At 45.9% G+C, this 18,211-nt stretch overlaps 1 protein-coding gene across 1 annotated transcript; it reads right to left on the reverse strand.

Moving 5' to 3' along the window:
- Positions 1–1,048: 1,048 nt before the first annotated feature.
- Positions 1,049–16,083, reverse strand: LOC119973869 (hyaluronidase-like). Its single transcript, XM_038812383.1, has 4 exons — positions 16,038–16,083; positions 7,805–8,790; positions 2,788–2,877; positions 1,049–2,099 (listed from the first exon to the last, which is right to left on the reverse strand). The coding sequence occupies exons 2-4, from the start codon at positions 8,732–8,734 to the stop codon at positions 1,779–1,781; spliced, it is 1,341 nt and encodes a 446-aa protein (XP_038668311.1). The 5' UTR covers positions 8,735–8,790; positions 16,038–16,083; the 3' UTR covers positions 1,049–1,778.
- Between the last annotated feature and the right edge of the window lie 2,128 nt (positions 16,084–18,211).

Raw genomic sequence — 18,211 nt, forward strand, 5'->3', positions numbered from 1 at the left:
GCAGAGAACCTCTGATGGGGACCTCTCTAATTAGGGGTCTCTGGTGGGGTGTCGGTTATGGTGGGGGGGTCACCTCACCAACCTACTTTTGCTGGGTGGTGACCCATAAAGTCATGGGGGGGGGGACGTGGCTGAACTGTATTGATGGTGGGGGGGGGGGGGGGGGGTGAATTCTGTTGTGGGAAGGAGGAAAATTAAAAGCAGAGTTCACCTGCCGGACCAAAGTTTATAAAAACTTATAAACATGCCTGGGCATAATAGTTCACTCAAAGACACCAACATCCTGTGGCATAGGATAAGATATAGTGAGCAGGCAACTCGATAGTGGGATTCCCGAGGGAATCCCTTGCAATCCAAGCCATGCAAAAATTTGCACGGGAAGGGATTGGGACTCACTACCTGGTTTGCTCTCCCACCGTGAGTGCAAATCAGGTGTGATTCAGCTCTGGCGGGAGAGCATAGTCTCCCAAATGGAGAAATCTGCCCCATATTTATAGCTGGATTCCCTCATAATTTCACATCATACCTGCATTCCAAGTCCTCCCTGTTCTTCGTGTGGGTGCGGCCTTACATTGTGTGCACACAAATGAAAAATGACCAATTTCAGGGCGAGAACGTGCGCTGCGGACAAATGGAAAGCGCGATGGCAGGGTGTTTTAGGGATAATTTTGGAGCACATTTTTGCCGATGCTGAAACTGTCTAAAAACCGAACCACAACCACTTAATTAATCAAATTTGATATGAGTGTCATCACGAAAACTAAAATTTACACATTAGCTGGTTTAGCTCCCATGGATACTTTCCATCAGGTTGACACACCTTTCTCTGCCACTTTTGTCTGTCCTTACTTCTTGAAGCTGTTGGCTCCTTGCTGAGATACAGCCAGTACCATGCGTCCTGGAAGCTACCTTCCCAAATAGATGTTATTCAGGTGCAGGTGTCCACAGTCAGTCCAGACAGACTTTTCAACCTGAACCTTCACATTGGCCCTCAAAAGGAGCAGATCCCAGACCTGCAGTTGTGATTCTTGGGATCTGAGACTGTAAAGGCGATAACAGAAATTTAAGTATTTGCAGGTGAGCTAAATAAAATAGTGAAATATTGGAAATAATAACAGCCTTCGTGGCACACTGAAAATATCAGACTGAGGCAAGGCTTTGTTCCTACAACAGGCTTCAATCCCTGAGGCCGTCTTAGTTGGTTTGGTTCAGATGTTGGCGATGAGGTTATAGCTGGAGATGGGGAAAAAAGTCATCCAAGGGGGTCAATTTTCACTTTGGAAAGTAGGTATTGGTAGGATTAGAATGATCTGGGGGGGGGGGGGGGTACCCTTATTGCTGCTGATGAGTGTGGCTGAAACTGAGGTAGGCCTTTCCCCCATGCAAATTGGGTCCAACAGGCACAAACTTCCTGGGGCCGTGGAGCAGTGACATGCATCAAGACCCCAATTTGACAGCTGCAGCATTCCTGCTAAATACAAATAAGCCCAGAGCCTCGAGGCTGGCCAACCAGTTCGCTCCGTTGGTTGACACCCTGAGATCAACTTCGACTCCACGGTTTGAGCTCCTGATTGCTGTTTTGTGATTACCCTCTGAAAGGTGTACAAGAGTAGACACTATGGGGATTACAGCAATTTAATTAGCTTACTGCCACCACCACTCTAGCTTCATATAAGAATGTTCATTTCAAAGTAGTACTTGAGATTTGCAATTTTGAATCACCACCTTAAATTGATACATAGAGAAAAAGAAAGAGAAAATAATGCTGAATTCCCAATCTAAAAATTTGATTCAGTCTCACAATTAGGACCCATCCCACTCTTGTAGCACTGGCATTTGAACTGCTCTTGCATGCTATTCAGAGCTTCAGAATCAATTTCTTGGCGGAGTCGTTCAGGGTTGGTGGAAAGAAGTTCAGAGATCACATTGCTGAATTTGGGATCAAGATGCAGATAAGCTTTGGATTCAGGGTCCTTCCGCACACATCGTCCGTTGCCATTGCACACAGCCTTACTGCACAACATAGCTGCTCTAGTAACGTTGAGGATGTAAGGTCCAAGATGATCGTGAATGTAATTCTTCAGATTCGTGCAGGTGTCCTGATAGAAAAATAGAAGTACAAATACTTGCTAAGAGAGTTTCTAAAAATTAATTCAGCAATTTACATGTTCTTCAATATGTGGTAAATTGAACAATGGATCAAGGCACACTAATGGGTTCTACCATCAATTAGCTGCTCGCAATGGATTATTTGACAGAGAGGCCAACGGATGGAGATGGCTTAATCTAACTGCTACAGGTCAGGTATCCTTTATCTGAAACCCTTGGGGCCGATTTTATAAATCTTCATTCACAGGATGTGTGTGTTGCCAGTTGGGCTGACATTTATTGCCCATCCCTAATTGCCCATGAACTGAGTGGTGTGCTGGGCCATTTCAACGCACATTTAAGAGTCAACCGCATTGCTGTGGATCTGGAGTCACATGTGGGCCAGACCAGGTAAGAATGGCAGATTTCCTTCATCAAAGGACATTAGTGAATCAGATTGCATTTCTGTATTCAGATATTTTTGGTTTTTGGACCTACTGTATATATGGTAGGCCCAGACCTACGTACATTGCAATGGCCTGAACCTAGGCTAGCTATAGTCTACAAATACTAGATTGTGTCTCCATTTGCCAACTTTCACACACCCAACGCCGGTAAACTCTTATTGCATCTGGAATACATGTCTTAGTCCATGTCTTCAGCTCAATGTGTTCACATGTTCAGGAATGAAATACTCACCATAGTGCGTGAATAGTTACTATTTCCCCACAGGATCATTCCAGAGGCCCCCATGGCTGCACTCTCGCCAATGGTGTGAACCAAATCTTTCTGGAAAATGACAGTTAAAGATGTGAAATACATATTGGAAACAGAGGTACTTTTGGTAGAGCCAATTTTCAACTTATTAGAAGACTAAAATATCTCTCATGTTACTTTACTGAGTAACGTACAACGACCATGTGTTAGCGAAAACCAACAAAATGGAGAAGCCCCCTTGTGCCAACTATAGGGGATCTCGAGCCAGCTGATGGATGGGTCTGAAAAGCACCATCCAGGTTAGTTGTCTTTTCGTTTTGTCGCCCCATGCCTCATAAACAGTTCATAATAATCTCACAGTGAGTGCATAGTCTAGGTATGAATGCATGTCCTAATGTTCCCCAAGTTTGGTATACTGCCACCTCCCGAAAGCCCCCCTTTCTGATTCCCTTAAGATTTTTCTACCTTCCTCAGCTTTTAGCTTCACTCTCTACCGCCTACCACTACCTATCAGAAAGTGCAGTAAGAATCATTACACCAGGTTAAAAGTCCAACAGGTTTGTTTCAAATCACTAGCTTTCTGAGCATTGCTCCTTCCTCAGGTGAATGAAGAGATATGTTCCAGAAAGAGAACATGTTCCATATATATAGACAAAGTCAAAGATGCAAGACGATACTTTGAATGCGAGCATTTGCAGGGAATTAAGTCTTTACAGATCTTTACAGATACAACAACTCAACAGACTGATCAAGACCTTGGATCCAGACCTTCAGAGCGCCCTATGTGCTTTCATCCCACATACTCCCGCGATGGAGATCTCTACTGCCTACCAAAAATACACAAGGCCAACACACCAGGCCGTCCTATCGTATCAAGCAATGGACCCTGTGTGAGAACCTCTCTGGCTACATCGAGGGTATCTTGAAACCCATCATACAAGGAATACCCAGCTTTTGTCGCAACACAACAAACTTCTTACAGAAACTCAGCAACCATAGACCAGTTGAACCAGGAACATTCCTCGTCACAATGGACGCCTTGGCATTCTACACCAGCATCCCCCATGATGGCGGCATTGCTGCAACAGCCTCAGTACTCAACACCGACAACTGCCAATCTCCAGACGCAATTCTGCAACTCATCCGCTTCATTCTGGATCACAACATCATCACCTTTGACAACAAGTTCTTCATCCGGACACACGGAACAGCCATGGGGACTAAATTCACACCTCAATATGCCAACATCTTTATGCACAATTTTGAACAAGACCTTCTCACCGACAGGATCTTCAATCGACGTTATACACCAGATACATCCATGACATTTTTTTCCTTAAACCCACGGCAAGGAATCACTGAAACGACTACACAATGACATTAATAAGTTCCATCCCACGATGAAACTCACCATGGACTACCCTCCAAAATCGTTTGCATTCTTGGAGAGACACATCTCCATCAAGGACAGTCACCTCAGCACTTTGCTTTACTGCAAGCCCACGGATAACCTCACGATGCTCCACTTCTCCAGCTTCCACCCAAAACATATTGAAGAAGCCATCCCCTATGGACAAGCCCTCCGTATACACAGGATCTGCTCAGATGAGGAGGAGCGTAACAGACATCTACAGTCACTGAAAGATGCCCTTGTATGAACGGGATATGGTGCTCGACTCATCAATCGACAGTTCCAATGCACCACAGCAAAAAACCGCACCGACCTCCTCAGAAGACAAACACGGGATACAACCGACAAGAGTGCCCTTCATCATCCAGTACTTCTCCGGAGCAGAGAAACTACAACATCTTCTTCGCAGCCTTCAACACGTCATCGATGAAGATGAACATCTTGTCAAGGTCATCCCCACACCCCCACTACTTGCCTTCAAACAACCGCGCAACCTCAAACAAACCATTGTTTGCAGCAAACTACCCAGCCTTCAGAACAGCATTGGTGTAACTGTTGTTAGTTAATAATGCATTACATAGGGACGGGCTGGAATAAACCATCCTCCACAAACAGTCATCGGGCATGGCGCACAGCCCTTCAAGCAACCCATCTCCCCAACCCTTCAAGTACTACATGCCCTTCAAGTGGCCGCTTATGCAGATCATGATCGGGCTTCCCAGACATCTCAGAACCCATTGAATTGGAATGCAATATAGTTCAGGGGCTGCTGAATAAGGAGAGCTGAATAATCCCAGACATTTTCATGGCCAGCTGGTGTGAGAGAATTGAAGGTGGTATTTGCTTGTATCTTCTGTCAGTTACATACTACATCCCTGCTTGGTTGTGTGTTTTCCCTACCTGTGTCATGACCAAAGCTCAAATACAAAAACAGCTGAAACTGGGACTCAAATCTGTGACCCAGATTGTTTCAGCTAAAATGGCTCTGGGGCTCTAGATCTACAAGTCCCACCCACATTTCCAGCATATCCTATTTCATGGCGAAAGAGGGGGTGGCATCTGATATACACATGGAGGAAACCTGAGCTCAGAAGATCCATTTGAACTTAGTGCTGAGTTCCGACAGACCCCATTTTTGCAGGAATGAGGTCTGTTTCCCACACTGTATGACCTAAATGTTTTTGGAGTAGATTTGAATGTACATAAAAGTTGGATACGGTCTGTGGAACTATCAAACTGTCAAATTATTTAAATCCCCTGCTCTTTAAATTCTGAGAAAAAAAAACCTGTTGTGTCGCTGAGTTGAAACAAAATGGTGCTTTCAATTTCAATAGGTGCTTGTTGACATAAGCTTGAGGGTAATCATTATAGGTGTAAGGCTACTTCCACAATCTATTATTATCACAGTTAGTTCATAATATGATTGACAGCTCCAAGAAGTTATTCAGTCAATAGTTGTCTTTGATGTGGGGTTATGAATGCAAATGTTTCTTTTTATAAGGGATTAAATTTGAAGCAATTTAAATATATTGAATAGGCTTTTAACAACCAGGTGCCCAGATTTTCTCAGTCTGCATGACGTGGAGTTTTATCCAAAAGGGCACCCGGGCACTGAATGTGGAAGTCCCACCCCAGAACCAGCATTCACCATTTTCTGCCAGGGGTGGGAATGGAGGAGGGGGATAGATTTCACACATATGCAGTTCACAGAAGCAGCAGCACACTTCCAGAACCTGACTGCTGGGACTTAGGACCTTGAGCAAAAAAGTCACTTAACTATCTGAATGTCTTTGGAGAGGTCAGATACACTTTTGGAGAGCTTAAAACATTTCAGCAAGTCCCACAGAAGTTCGATCATTTTGAAGGCAGGTGTGTGACTAACGCACAAAGGAGTTGGAGAATGAAGCTTGTGGCCTTGGAAGGGTGTTCATTTCTGGCCCTCTTGACTGGGGCATTCAGGTAGGAGGAAGGAGACTGTGGTGAGGAACGATAAGAAGCAGCAAAATGGAGATGGCATCTTTGCATATTCACACCACTGAGGCAAGTGAACGAGTGCAACTTGAAGCCAGAGAGAGGGGACAAGGACTGGAGTGGGAGGCAGCACAGTGCGTACCTGTCAGGATGGGGAGGTGGGGTGTGTTTGGTGGGGTGGGGGGTGGTGGGGAGGATCCTTGTGAACTATTGTACACTGAGACAGCCTTTAAAGATGGCATTCCGATCTTTGAATAACAAAATTGTTGGCAGGGCTGGGGGGGGGGGGGGAGGGGGTGTGCGGGGGGAGTCTCAATTGGAGCCAGCCCCATGGGATCTGGTCCTTTGCTGTTTCACCATCTACATCCCAAACAATACGGCAGAGATAGGAACCATTGGTGCAGCTTCAACATTGCTTTTACCGCCCACTAAGTTTGTTGGTGCAGATAGTGAGTTAAGCGGAGCCTCGGCAGGGCCTTCCTCGATAAGGCCAAAAAAAAGAATGCCGTTTGATAGCAAGGTCAATTTCGCTGCTGCAAGCTCAGAGAAACACCCCTCTGTCTGTACCCAATATGTTTCTCCATTTTTGGGGTGTTTAGCATGTGCCCCACCCCCGCCATACCGACCCGGAGCGAAAATGCAGTAGTCCGGAGTAGTTTCCCCCCAGCAGGTTCAGCGAGTGGGGAATTTTCCATCTCTGTACATCAGTTTCAGGATCAAACATCTGAGACAACGTGTGTTGTTTATATAGTGAGGCCTGTAGTAGATATTTAGGATTTTATTTTTGTTTCAATTCAGCACTGAGGCCTGGTGAATTGGCATGGAAAGCGTTAGAGCAACAAAGGGTGATGGATAAGGGCACATGGCTTGGCAGAGTTGGCATTAGCATAGAGACCTAAAGGGGCTATGGGAATGAGAGGGTGGTTTCATGGCTTGGCATGAGTCGACATTGAGCACCATGGCGGTAGAGTAGAGGAGCATAGGTTGGCATGGAGGGTATGAGGGCCATTGGGGATGTTGTGGGGTATGAATTGGCATGGATGGGGCATCTAGATGGGTGGGGTATTAAAAGGGCTGTGAGGGACAAAGGCTTATGGGGCCCATCTCTATTACATAGAGGCAGGCCTTTTAAAAAGCCCACCTCAACACTCAAGAGCGCTTGTGGCTGCCCTGAACTGTTTCTGGGAGGAGTCGAAACACTCATCCACCTTCTCCCCCATCACCTTGGCACCCGGATCATAAATCTGGCTATTCGGGGCTGTTTCACTGTAGGTGGGTGCGCCGGACCGGGAACGTCACTGACTCTACACACCAGTACTGGGAGCAAAAATACAGGGCCAACCTATGATATCAGCACTGTGGATCATTTTATTATGACGTGGAGATGCCGGCGTTGGACTGGGGTGAGCACAGTAAGAAGTCTTACAACACCAGGTTAAAGTCCAACAGGTTTGTTTCAAACACGAGCTTTCGGAGCGCAGCTGAGGAAGGAGCTGCGCTCCGAAAGCTCGTGTTTGAATCAAACCTGTTGGACTTTAACCTGGTATTGTAAGACTTCTTACTGTGATCATTTTATTGAATGCCATTTGACTTATTCTGGAACAATTTCCTGCTTACCTTAGAAAGGAAGCCGGCTGTACGTCTGTAAGAATATCTGGCGTAAATCAAAACAGGCAGGGCTTCAATGGAACGATCATGGGCAGCAACACGCAGAGCCTCCTTAACCCTGTAGTGAGTAAACTTTTGAACATTATCATTGTCTGCTGCTCTTTTCGGGATGTAGACACTGGGATACAGGCACTGTGATACCTTCCAGAGCCATTCTAGCTGGTTATTTCTAGGGACGTCTAACCTCGCACACTTCCCTGTGTAAGGGGCTGATTGGTCTTTCTTAAAGTAATTATAGCAGTCGGGAAATTTATAGAAGCCCCAGTAACCCTTTTGTCTAAGTTCATAGCCTCGTTCTAGTGTTTGTCTCATATAATTCTGGGCAGCTGTTTCATATTCCGCCTTGGCAATCGGCTGAATCTCACTCTCAAGTGAATGAGTGTTTTTGCTTTTTTCCAGCTCTACAGATTTTTTCCTGTAGATATCCATAACGCCCCAGTTGCGGTCCCAAAGTGGTCGCCAATCTTCCCAATCTACCACTGCAAGACCACTGAAGTCTTGATCCATGACTTTGTCAATGTCTGTTTCTGACACTTTGAGGTGTTTGGACAGACTGGCATTCTGGACAAGACCACCATTCACTGGGATCCCCTTTTTGGTATAGTATGGGTAGAGCCCCAATTGTTCCTTGTAGAATATGGTGATCTTCTTCCCCATGAGCTGCCCATTTTCATTTTCTACAACGTCAAAGGCACCCAGATCCAAAGCAACATCAAATTTAGTTTTACAATTTGCAATAGGTGTGTTCCAAATCACAGAAAATGGCTTATTGTAGATCATTGGTGAGGCTAATGTATTCACGTCCACCCCCCATACGATGGCTGGCTGGATGGAGAAATAAAATAAGGTGCATGCAGGTAGGGTGAGACCTGGCAACATGACTGTGGCTCTTCTCTCAGCAGCTGGTGAAGATCTCCCAATTAATGTGGATCATTCTGAAAGACACAAACAAAAGAAATTTCATTTGGAAACCAAAGAATTCCACACCAATTAATCAATCACTCGAGATCCAGTGTGTAATGGTTAGGCGGATAGCGTAAAAGGACTGAGGACTTAAGGATCTCATCCCTCATCCCACCACCGCTGTTATCCACCCAGTAGCTGGCGACAGTCTTGCCAAATGGGAAGCCCGAAAAGCAACCCCAGACAGGATCGTTTTCAGGCTTTGCAGGGGTGGGGAAGGAGGGTAGTTCCCTCATTTAAAGGCACTTAGTGCCTGATCAAGGGGCTTGACATCGAGAATGGGAGCCCATTGAGAGTCACCCCCGCCCTTGCTCACAACCTATTCCCCCTCGCAGCCCCCAGCCTGTGTCCCTGCTCCCGCCATCACTTAGCTGTGTCTGGGTCCCTCAGTGATCCTAGCTCGGTTTTGGGACCTTCTGTTTGTCAACGTGGTTTCCCGTTGAATGCACCCCTCACCGCTGGGAAACCCATGGTGGGGGTGCACCGTCGGCGGGACTCGAAGATCCCGCTGGGCTGAACGGCTGCATAAGCCCGGTCAATTTTCAAAATGTGGTCTCACCAATACCCCATCTAACTGAAGCATAACATCCAGACTTAAAGGGTAGAATTCTATTAGCCTTAATTGCTGCAATACCTGCATACTAACCTTTTGTGACTCATGCCTTAAAGCACCCAGATCCCTCTGCACCTCAGAATTCTGTTGACATTCTCCACATAGGCAATATCGTCATTTTCTTTTTGCTTCCTCCCAAAGTGAATACATTTACATTTTCTCACTTATCAGCCAGATTTTTGCCCACTCACTCAGCCGACCGACATCCACCTACAACCTCAGTATGTCCTCCTCATATGAAATAGCTCACCAGCTCACTGCCCACTCTCCCCCCTACCCCCCCCCCCCCCCTTCCTCAATCTATGTTCCATTTTCAAATTCAATCACTGACTACAGTTTCCAGGGAGACAAACCCTTACTTTTAGGCTCTTTCCCTCACTTGTGATCCCTTTTTAAAATGAACCACAGTAGAAATATTTCTGATTTCAGAAGAGATTTCGGGAGCAATGCTATTGATCTGCGAAGATTTGGGCTGCGAAGGGTGATGCAAACACTTGCGTAGAGAAAAACAAATTGGCGAAAGAAGAGTTTGTCTGTCCGGTAGTTTACTGTATATGTCTGATTGTGTTTCCTCCCGAATTTCCATTGGATGTTTAGCATGGAAGTGCCTGACATTCCCACTTGATGGCGCTGGTTTTCCTGGTGCAATTTTCCTGATTTTTGGCTTAACTGATGCAAACGAGTGGGGAATAATAAAAGCAAATTTGATTCAGTGCATCTCAGGTTCTGATAAGATTTTGTGCTAGACACAGGCCCCATCCAGAACATTGGCCACACACCCAGATCAATTGAAATTCAATAAAGGTCAAATGTTACATCTGGCTGGATTCTCCAGTACCCCAGCCGCGTAATTCTCGGCGGTGGGAGGTGGCACGCCATGCATTGGTGGCAGGATTCTCTGTTGGCGGGATTCTCCACTTCGCCCACAGTGCACCCACGCCCGCGGGTTTGCTGACAGTGTGGGATGGCCACAATGGCCAACCCCATTAGCCAGCTGTCGGAATGGAGAATGCTGAAGAAAAAGGGGCTGGAGGGATTCAAAATCCTGCCCAATGTTTCCCAGGGTTCCATTCTGGGACCTTCCTGTTCAGTAGTAACATCACCTGGGATCATAAAAGTGAGAAGGAAGCTACATTGGGACCCACCTCCCATGTTTGAGTGTGTGTAGACAGACCACCTGTCTAACTTTACCCCATCTTGAGTTTGCTGTGCGGTTATGAATAGAAATTGGATCACCGCTTATAATGAAATGAAAAATGAAAATCGCTTATTGTCACGAGTAGGCTTCAATGAAGTTACTGTGAAAAGCCCCTAGTTGCCACATTCCGACGCCTGTCCGGGGAGGCTGGCACAGGAATCAAACTGTGCTGCTGGCCTGCTTTAAAAGCCAGCGATTTAGCTGAGCGAGCTAAACCAGCCCCTATAAAGGGGGAAAATCAAACTCAAAACACCTTCCTGTTACAGAAGTGGGGTGAGAGGTGAAATTAAAGCTGTTTGAACTAAACCCCTCCTGTCCATAACAGATAACTCACCTTGTCGAATAGCAGAATCTTTTTGATAACAAACGGAATAGCCAAATGTGCTGTAATATTACAGTAGTCCCCCTTTATAACGCGGGTGTTGGGGTCCAAGACAGCCACCCGCGTTGTATCCGAGCCGCGGATATCCATGATGGGGGTTTTAAATTTATTTTAAAATCTATGCTAGCGCTTCCCATTGTGAGTCTACGGGGGGCGGGGGAAGAGGTCAGACCCCCGTAGACTCACAATGGGAAGCGCTAGCATAGATTTTTAAATAAATTTAAAACCCCCATCGTGGATCCAATTAAAACAGTGTCAATTTCAGCGGCCGGCTCACTTTGATCCGGAGAGGGAAGCTGCTCTCACTGAAACAATCAGCCGGCCGCTGAAATTGACACTGCCCGCTGCTCTCTCCCTCCAATCCAACTTTTAAGTTTTAATGTTTCTGATTGGAGGGGGAGAGCAGCCGGCAGTGTCAATTTCAGCGGACGCCTCACTTTGATCCAGAGAGGGAAGCTGCTCTCTCACTGAAGCAATCAGCCGGCCGCTGAAATTGACACTGCCCGCTGCTCTCTCCCTCCAATCAGAAACATTAAAACTTAAAAGTTGGATTGGAGGGAGAGAGCAGCGGGCAGTGTCAATTTCAGCGGCCGGCTGATTGCTTCAGTGAGAGCAGCTTCCCTCTCCGGATCAAAGTGAGCCGGCCGCTGAAATTGACACAACTGACAGTTGGGGTCCATAAGCCCCCCCGCGGTATATCGCGAACCGCGGTATTGCGGAGCGCGGTATAACGGGGGACTACTGTACTGGATGTTTATTCAGGCCCTGCTAAAATTTGATATTAGCTGCTTCAGTAAATTAAGTATAATTATACATGAACACAATGGAATAATCAGCAGAAATCCCAACACCAAAGGATCAGAATATGTCCCGAGCATCCAGTATCAGTATGGTGCAGATAACCAGGAATGCATTGGGAAATGCACTTGTCAGTATTGTACATATTAGATCTAATGTTTCTTCTAAACAGTGTGATCGTGCACCGAAAGGTCCCCCCACAGGCTCCTCTAGGTTACTGCATGAATAATAATAATCTTTATTGCCACAAGTCGGCTTACATTAAGACTGCAATGGAGTTACTGTGAAAAGCCCTTGGTCACCACATTCCGGCACCTGATCGGGTACGCGGAGGGAGAATTTATAATGTCCAAATTACCTAACAGCTCGTCTTTTTGGACTCGTGGGAGCAAACGCAGCACCCGGAGGAAACCCACGCAGACACAGGGAGAATGTTGCAGACTCCGTACAGACAGTCACTCAAGCCGGGAATCGATCCTGGGACCCTGGCGTTGTGAAGCAACAGTGCTAGCCACTGTGCTCCGGAGCTCCCACAGTATGCAGTTAGGTCAGAAAATTTAACGGACCTGCAAACTAAAATGGATGAGCTGCCGACTACAGAAAATATTAGAGGGTCAGATGTTCTTTAAACTATTTGCTAAAAGGAAGCTCGAGGACATGCAAGTCCAGGAGCAGAAACTCAAGAATGTCCCTGATTCATTAGTCACCCGGATGAAATGAAAATCACTTATTGTCACGAGTTGGCTTCAATGAAGTTACTGTGAAAAGCCCCTAGTCGCCACATTCCGGCGCCCATTCGGGGAGGCTGGTACAGGAATCGAACCTTGCTGCTGGACTGGTTGGTCTGCTTTCAAAGCCAGTGATTTAGCCCAGTGTGCTAAACCAGCCCAGTTGCACCAAAATATTAACAGAGCAGGAAATTGCAGTCATTGTCTCAACCAAATAGTTCTTTTTCCCAATATAAGGCCACTCACAAGTGTTCTGATGGAGAGGTGCTGTATTATGCAGTATTTCTCAGGGGGGATGTCAGAGGTAGGTTCTTTACCCAGAGAGTAGTGGGGCATGAAATGCACTGCCTGTGGAAGTAATTGAGTCGGAAACATTAGGGACCTTCAAGCGGCTATTGGGCAGGTACATGAATTACGGTAGAATGATGGGGTGTAGATTAATTTGTTCTTAATCTAAGACAAAGGTTTGGCACAACATCGTGGGCCGAAGTGCTGTAGTTTTCTATGTTCTATGTTCTATGACCCCAAACTGTCCTATTCCATAAAGAGTTTCACTGTCAGATTAATAATTTTCTCCCCTTTGCTCCAAACTTACTTTTTGTTAAACAACATTGCCTGGGAGGCAGGAGGGAGAGACAAGAGGATAGGAGGCTGACTCTACAACTGGTGCTTGACGAACCTGAGAACAACCAGTTTAAAATGTTCTCCAACCCCCCTCCCCCCTTTCCTTGTGCACCATCCTCCACAGATTGCAACAATCCAGTACAGGTGCAGGAAGGTGAGACTCTTCCTCAAACAGAAATAAAGCAGATCTCACAACATGGAATTACGTCTGGCAGACAAGTCCAAATAGTAATGAATTATGAAAATGAAAGGACTGTTTCAAACAGCTGGTTGAGTCTGGAGTGCTTTCAGATCGCGATCCTGTTCAAAAAGCCAATTGTCTGTTAAATCAATTGATGATTTGAACGAGAGAATACAAACCAGCCCATATATACATAGATACATACATAGAACATACAGTGCAGAAGGAGGCCATTCGGCCCATCGAGTCTGCACCGACCCACTTAAGCCCTCACTTCCACCCATAACCCAATAACCCCATCTAACCTTTTTTTGGACACTAAGGGCAATTTAGCATGGCCAGTCCACCTAACCCGCACGTCTTTAGATTGTGGGAGGAAACCGGAGCAACCGGAAAAAACCCACGCAGACACGGGGAGAACATACAGACTCCGCACAGACAGTGACCCAGTGGGGAATCGAACCTGGGACCATGGCGCTGTGAAGCCACAGTGCTAGCCACGTGTGCTTCCGTGCTGCCCTAATTTAAGCATGGTAGCATAGTGGTTAGCACTATGGCCTCACAGCTCCAGGGTCCCAGGTTCAATTCCCGGCTTGAGTCACTGTCTATGCGGAGTGTGCATGTTCTCCACGTGACTGCGTGGGTTTCCTCCGGGTGCTCCGGTTTCCTCCCACGAGTCACGAAAGACGTGCTGTTAGGTAATTTGGACATTCTGATTTTCCTTCTCTGTGTACCTGAACAGGCGCCAGAATGTGGCAACTAGGGGCTTTTCACAGTAACGTTATTGCAGTGTTAATGTAAGCCTACTTGTGACAACAAAAGTTATTATTATGAGGTAAAATCTGACAGCAATTCTGTTCTCCCAGAAGCAGTAGTGCAGCTAGTGGCCAGATAGGTGGGGCAGCACGGTAGCATGGTGGTTAGCATAAATGCTTCACAGCTCCAGGGTCCCAGGTTCGATTCCCGGCTGGGTCACTGTCTGTGCGGAGTCTGCACGTCCTCCCTGTGTGTGCGTGGGTTTCCTCCGGGTGCTCCGGTTTCCTCCCACAGTCCAAAGATGTGCGGGTTAGGTGGATTGGCCATGCTAAATTGCCCGTAGTGTCCTAAAAAGTAAGGTTAAAGGGGGGGTTGTTGGGTTACGGGTATAGGGTGGATACGTGGGTTTGAGTAGGGTGATCATTGCTCGGCACAACATCGAGGGCCGAAGGGCCTGTTCTGTGCTGTACCGTTCTATGTTCTATAATGTGTTTTTCTGACAGGACCAGGACAAGTCATTGCTGTTCTTGAACAGGTTGACAGAACCTTGGTTTGAAGTCTGACCCAAAAGTTGGGGTCGGTATACTTCACCGGCACAGTCACCTAGATAAGCAACTCAAGTAACAGAGGAAGGCTTGTATCCCTAATCTTTTGATTCAAATCAAAAAGTACAACCAAATGAGACAATCTTGCACAGTACTTGTGAATGTTATAAAATGTGGGTGTGTTTCAGCTCTTGGATTACTGCACAATAGGGATAGTAACCTAAAGGAGGGAGTGGACGGGGGGGGGGGGGGGGGGGGGGGGGGGAAACTAATCAAATAAACATCGCTTGCAGGAGTAAAAGGCACAACAGTACTCTTGCTGCACAATTACGAGGCATTCACTAGTTGAGGTTGACTGTAGTTTAAGTTGGATATAATTCTCCAGCGATATTCATTTCCTCACTGCTAATTGTACCTGTGCCACCAATGAGAGTCCTGTGAACACTGACATTTTATTAAATGTTAAAATACTCCAAATGCTGTCTTGCAACACAACCATGATCATGAAGACTGTAAGATAATATCTAGATTTGTACTCCTAGTTATTTTCACAGATCTTTAGCAGGTCACAGAAATGACACATACCTGCCATTAGGTTTCCTCTGAAATCCTCATAGCAACAGTGTGATGCCAGTCCCCTATTACCTTGAGACTGACCAACAGTCCCACTACCAGGTTACATTCTGTGTTATCATTAAAACAATGCAGATTTAATCACTATATGAATGATCAATATGTGATTGATCCCAAAATGGCTCATATGGAATTCTGTATTAATGCAGATTGCTTTGAAGAGGGGTTCCATCAGTTACTCTGCAGAGAACAAGAAAATCACACCTACCTGGCATGAGCATGGCAGGCAAAAGCACAATATTTAAAAATACTTATCTCTTGAAACCTGCTTGCACACATTGTACACGAGAAAGAACTGGAGAGAATGCAAAGGGCAAGGCAAACCGATTAGGACTTCAAATCTAATTTTTATTGATAGTGAGTACCAGATGCAAAGCCAGATAATAGCTAGGCGAGAGAAAGAGATTGGTGACGCAGTCTGTGGTGGCTCGAGACCTACACTGGAGGCATCCTAGAGTTAACAACGAGGTTTATTAATGAGAAGCAAAAGCAGTTAAGTAACAGGAATAAAACACAATACAACAGGGCTTAACACTTCGGCTCTCTGGGTCCACACTGCCCAGGGTCCTGCTCCCAGGGCCCCGCACAAACTCCCTATTGGTGGGGTTCACACGCTCCTGTGTGATTGGTCCCGAGCTGGTCACGTGGTCTGTGGAACCCAGCTTCTTTGAGGGTTCCCGCCACCACACAACCTTAAACTATAAAACGAAATCTGAAAACATAAAGATCGATAGTCTTATTTTTGGCGGTGTTCAACTTACCAATTGGTGACCTGTCACTGAGTGGATCAGTTACCCTGCGATGAACTGCAGGAGTCAATGAAAAAGACGCAACAGAAATGGAGTATTTATAGAAGAAAAGGATTTCGACAACACCCAAACATCAAAATATTACTCAGCATCTTGTGATAATTGTTCAAAAAAGATTATCAAACAATTCTCTCTTTCAACATTACAGGCATCAGCAAAATAAACACACAAAATGATATTTTATTTGGTCACAGTTAGGCTCCATATATTGAAATGTAAACTCATGATCAGAAATGTAATGTATTCAACCGCAAAAAGTTACATTGCATTTAATCTTGTTTTCATTGAAAAGGTTTGTTTATCGTGAATGTAAACTGAAAACATAATTTAAAGACCAAGTTTCACCCATTATCGTGAGAAATTATTAAAAATCAAACAGTTACATAGGACGATGATCATTTTCCTTCTGTACACACCCGATAGATATTTGAACAACAAGTGCCACAGACAATGGAAAGATCATTGGATTTACTAATTGCGAAGAGCTATGGTTATTATTCTTGTGTGTACACATATCCAACTTTGATTTAAATAGCAGGTGCTATTGACATTGGAAAGACAGCACTTGAAATTCAAATATAGTTTCCATAATATGGAACCACTTTGATTGAATTTCAAGTTTAATTTTCAGGCTCTCGTGCTTCAAGGTCTGGTTGAGCCAAAGATTCCCACATCTGGACACTCAGAAAACTGATGCATTTTCGTTTGGCTCCATCTTGAGCCACCTTGACTGCTGGCTCTGGCTGCAACCATTGACATCCTTAATGCTCTGTCCAACCCAGAGAGGAGTGTCCAAGCTATCCCACAGCACAAGGTAGAGTTTCCATTTGTTTTGTGCCCAGTTCGAGCTCAATCGGCTGAACCAGCACAAAGGATCCTGCAATTCTGAACATTTTACAATTGTGTTTTCTGTGATCTTTTACATTGGTTCAAGTTTCAGTTTGTCTGAATCAAACCCACAATCTGGCCACGCCATCCAGGTAGTAATGGTGAGATCCCATTGATTGGAAGACCAGCTGCCGGCCAGTGACGGGGACCGCTGCTGGACACGCATCAGATCCGGCCCAATGACTTGATGGTGTTTTTAATGTATGCTATGATGTCAGCTGGTTAAGAGTACTGCTTCATGGAGCATGTCTGTTGATATTTTTGGTAATTTCTCCACAATCATGGTTATGAATCTACCTGGGTCCGACTTGAGAATTGATTTGTACCTCAGGATCATTAGAGGTGATTGTTTCGTATCCCCTGGCAGAACTGGCAGGATGGAACAGTGGTTGGCATTGCTGCCGAGACCCGAGTTCAATTCCGGCCTCGGGTGACTGTCTGGGTGGAGTTTGCATGTTCTCCCGATGTCTGCGTGCGTTTCCTCCGGGTGCTCCAGTTTCCTCCCGCAGTCCAAAGCTGTGCAGGTTAGGTGGATTGACCATGATCAATGGTCAGATTTGCAGGGATAGGGCAGGGGAGCGGGCGTAGGTAGACTGCTCTTTCAGACGGTTGGTGCAGATTCGATGGGCTGAATGGCCTCCTTCTGCACTGTAGTGTTTCTCCGGATTCTACGGAACTGATGAAACCTAGAACACACCCTTTATGGGGTTGGGGGAAGGATTATGAACAGTACTGGTTGAGGAGTTGAAGTTGACTACCGTTAATTGCTGATGACATCCATTATCAACAGTGCAGTCTACTGCTCTCACACCACCATATCAGAAAGGGGAAGCCACTTCTCCTTGGGAGGTCTGTTGGGAGTTAAGAGAATTTGGAGTTACTTGTTTGGGTACCTGATACACTGCAGTAACAGGCCAAACTATTAATTCAACATGGCTTGGGTCACTGTCTGTGCGATGTCTGCATCTTCTCCCCGTGCCTGCGTGGGTTTCCTCCGGCTGCTCTGGTTTCCTCCCACAAGTCCCAAAAGACGTGCTGTTAGGTGAATTGGACATTCTGAATTCTCCCTCTGTGGACCCGAACAGGCGACAGGGTGTGGCGACTATGGGCTTTTCACAATAACTTCATTGCTGTGTAAGCCTACTTGTAACAATAAAGATTATTATTAATTATTGCTGCTTCAATTCTAGCACCTGCTCAACAGGCGCAAGACCCAGTGCTCACTGTTACTGTGAGCC

The sequence above is a fragment of the Scyliorhinus canicula genome, chromosome 11, assembly GCF_902713615.1.
Source record: "Scyliorhinus canicula chromosome 11, sScyCan1.1, whole genome shotgun sequence".
NCBI lineage: Eukaryota > Metazoa > Chordata > Chondrichthyes > Carcharhiniformes > Scyliorhinidae > Scyliorhinus > Scyliorhinus canicula.

What these genes read in the sequence shown, in the direction of transcription:
- LOC119973869 (XM_038812383.1), bottom strand. Translation starts at nt 8,734, where the DNA reads ATGTTGCCAGGTCTCACCCTACCTGCATGCACCTTATTTTATTTCTCC. An exon ending in CAGCCGGCTTCCTTTCTAAG is followed by an intron (nt 2,878 to 7,804) that starts GTAAGCAGGAAA and finishes GTCATTTTCCAG; the next exon opens with AAAGATTTGGTTCACACCAT. An exon ending in GTAACTATTCACGCACTATG is followed by an intron (nt 2,100 to 2,787) that starts GTGAGTATTTCA and finishes TTTTTCTATCAG; the next exon opens with GACACCTGCACGAATCTGAA.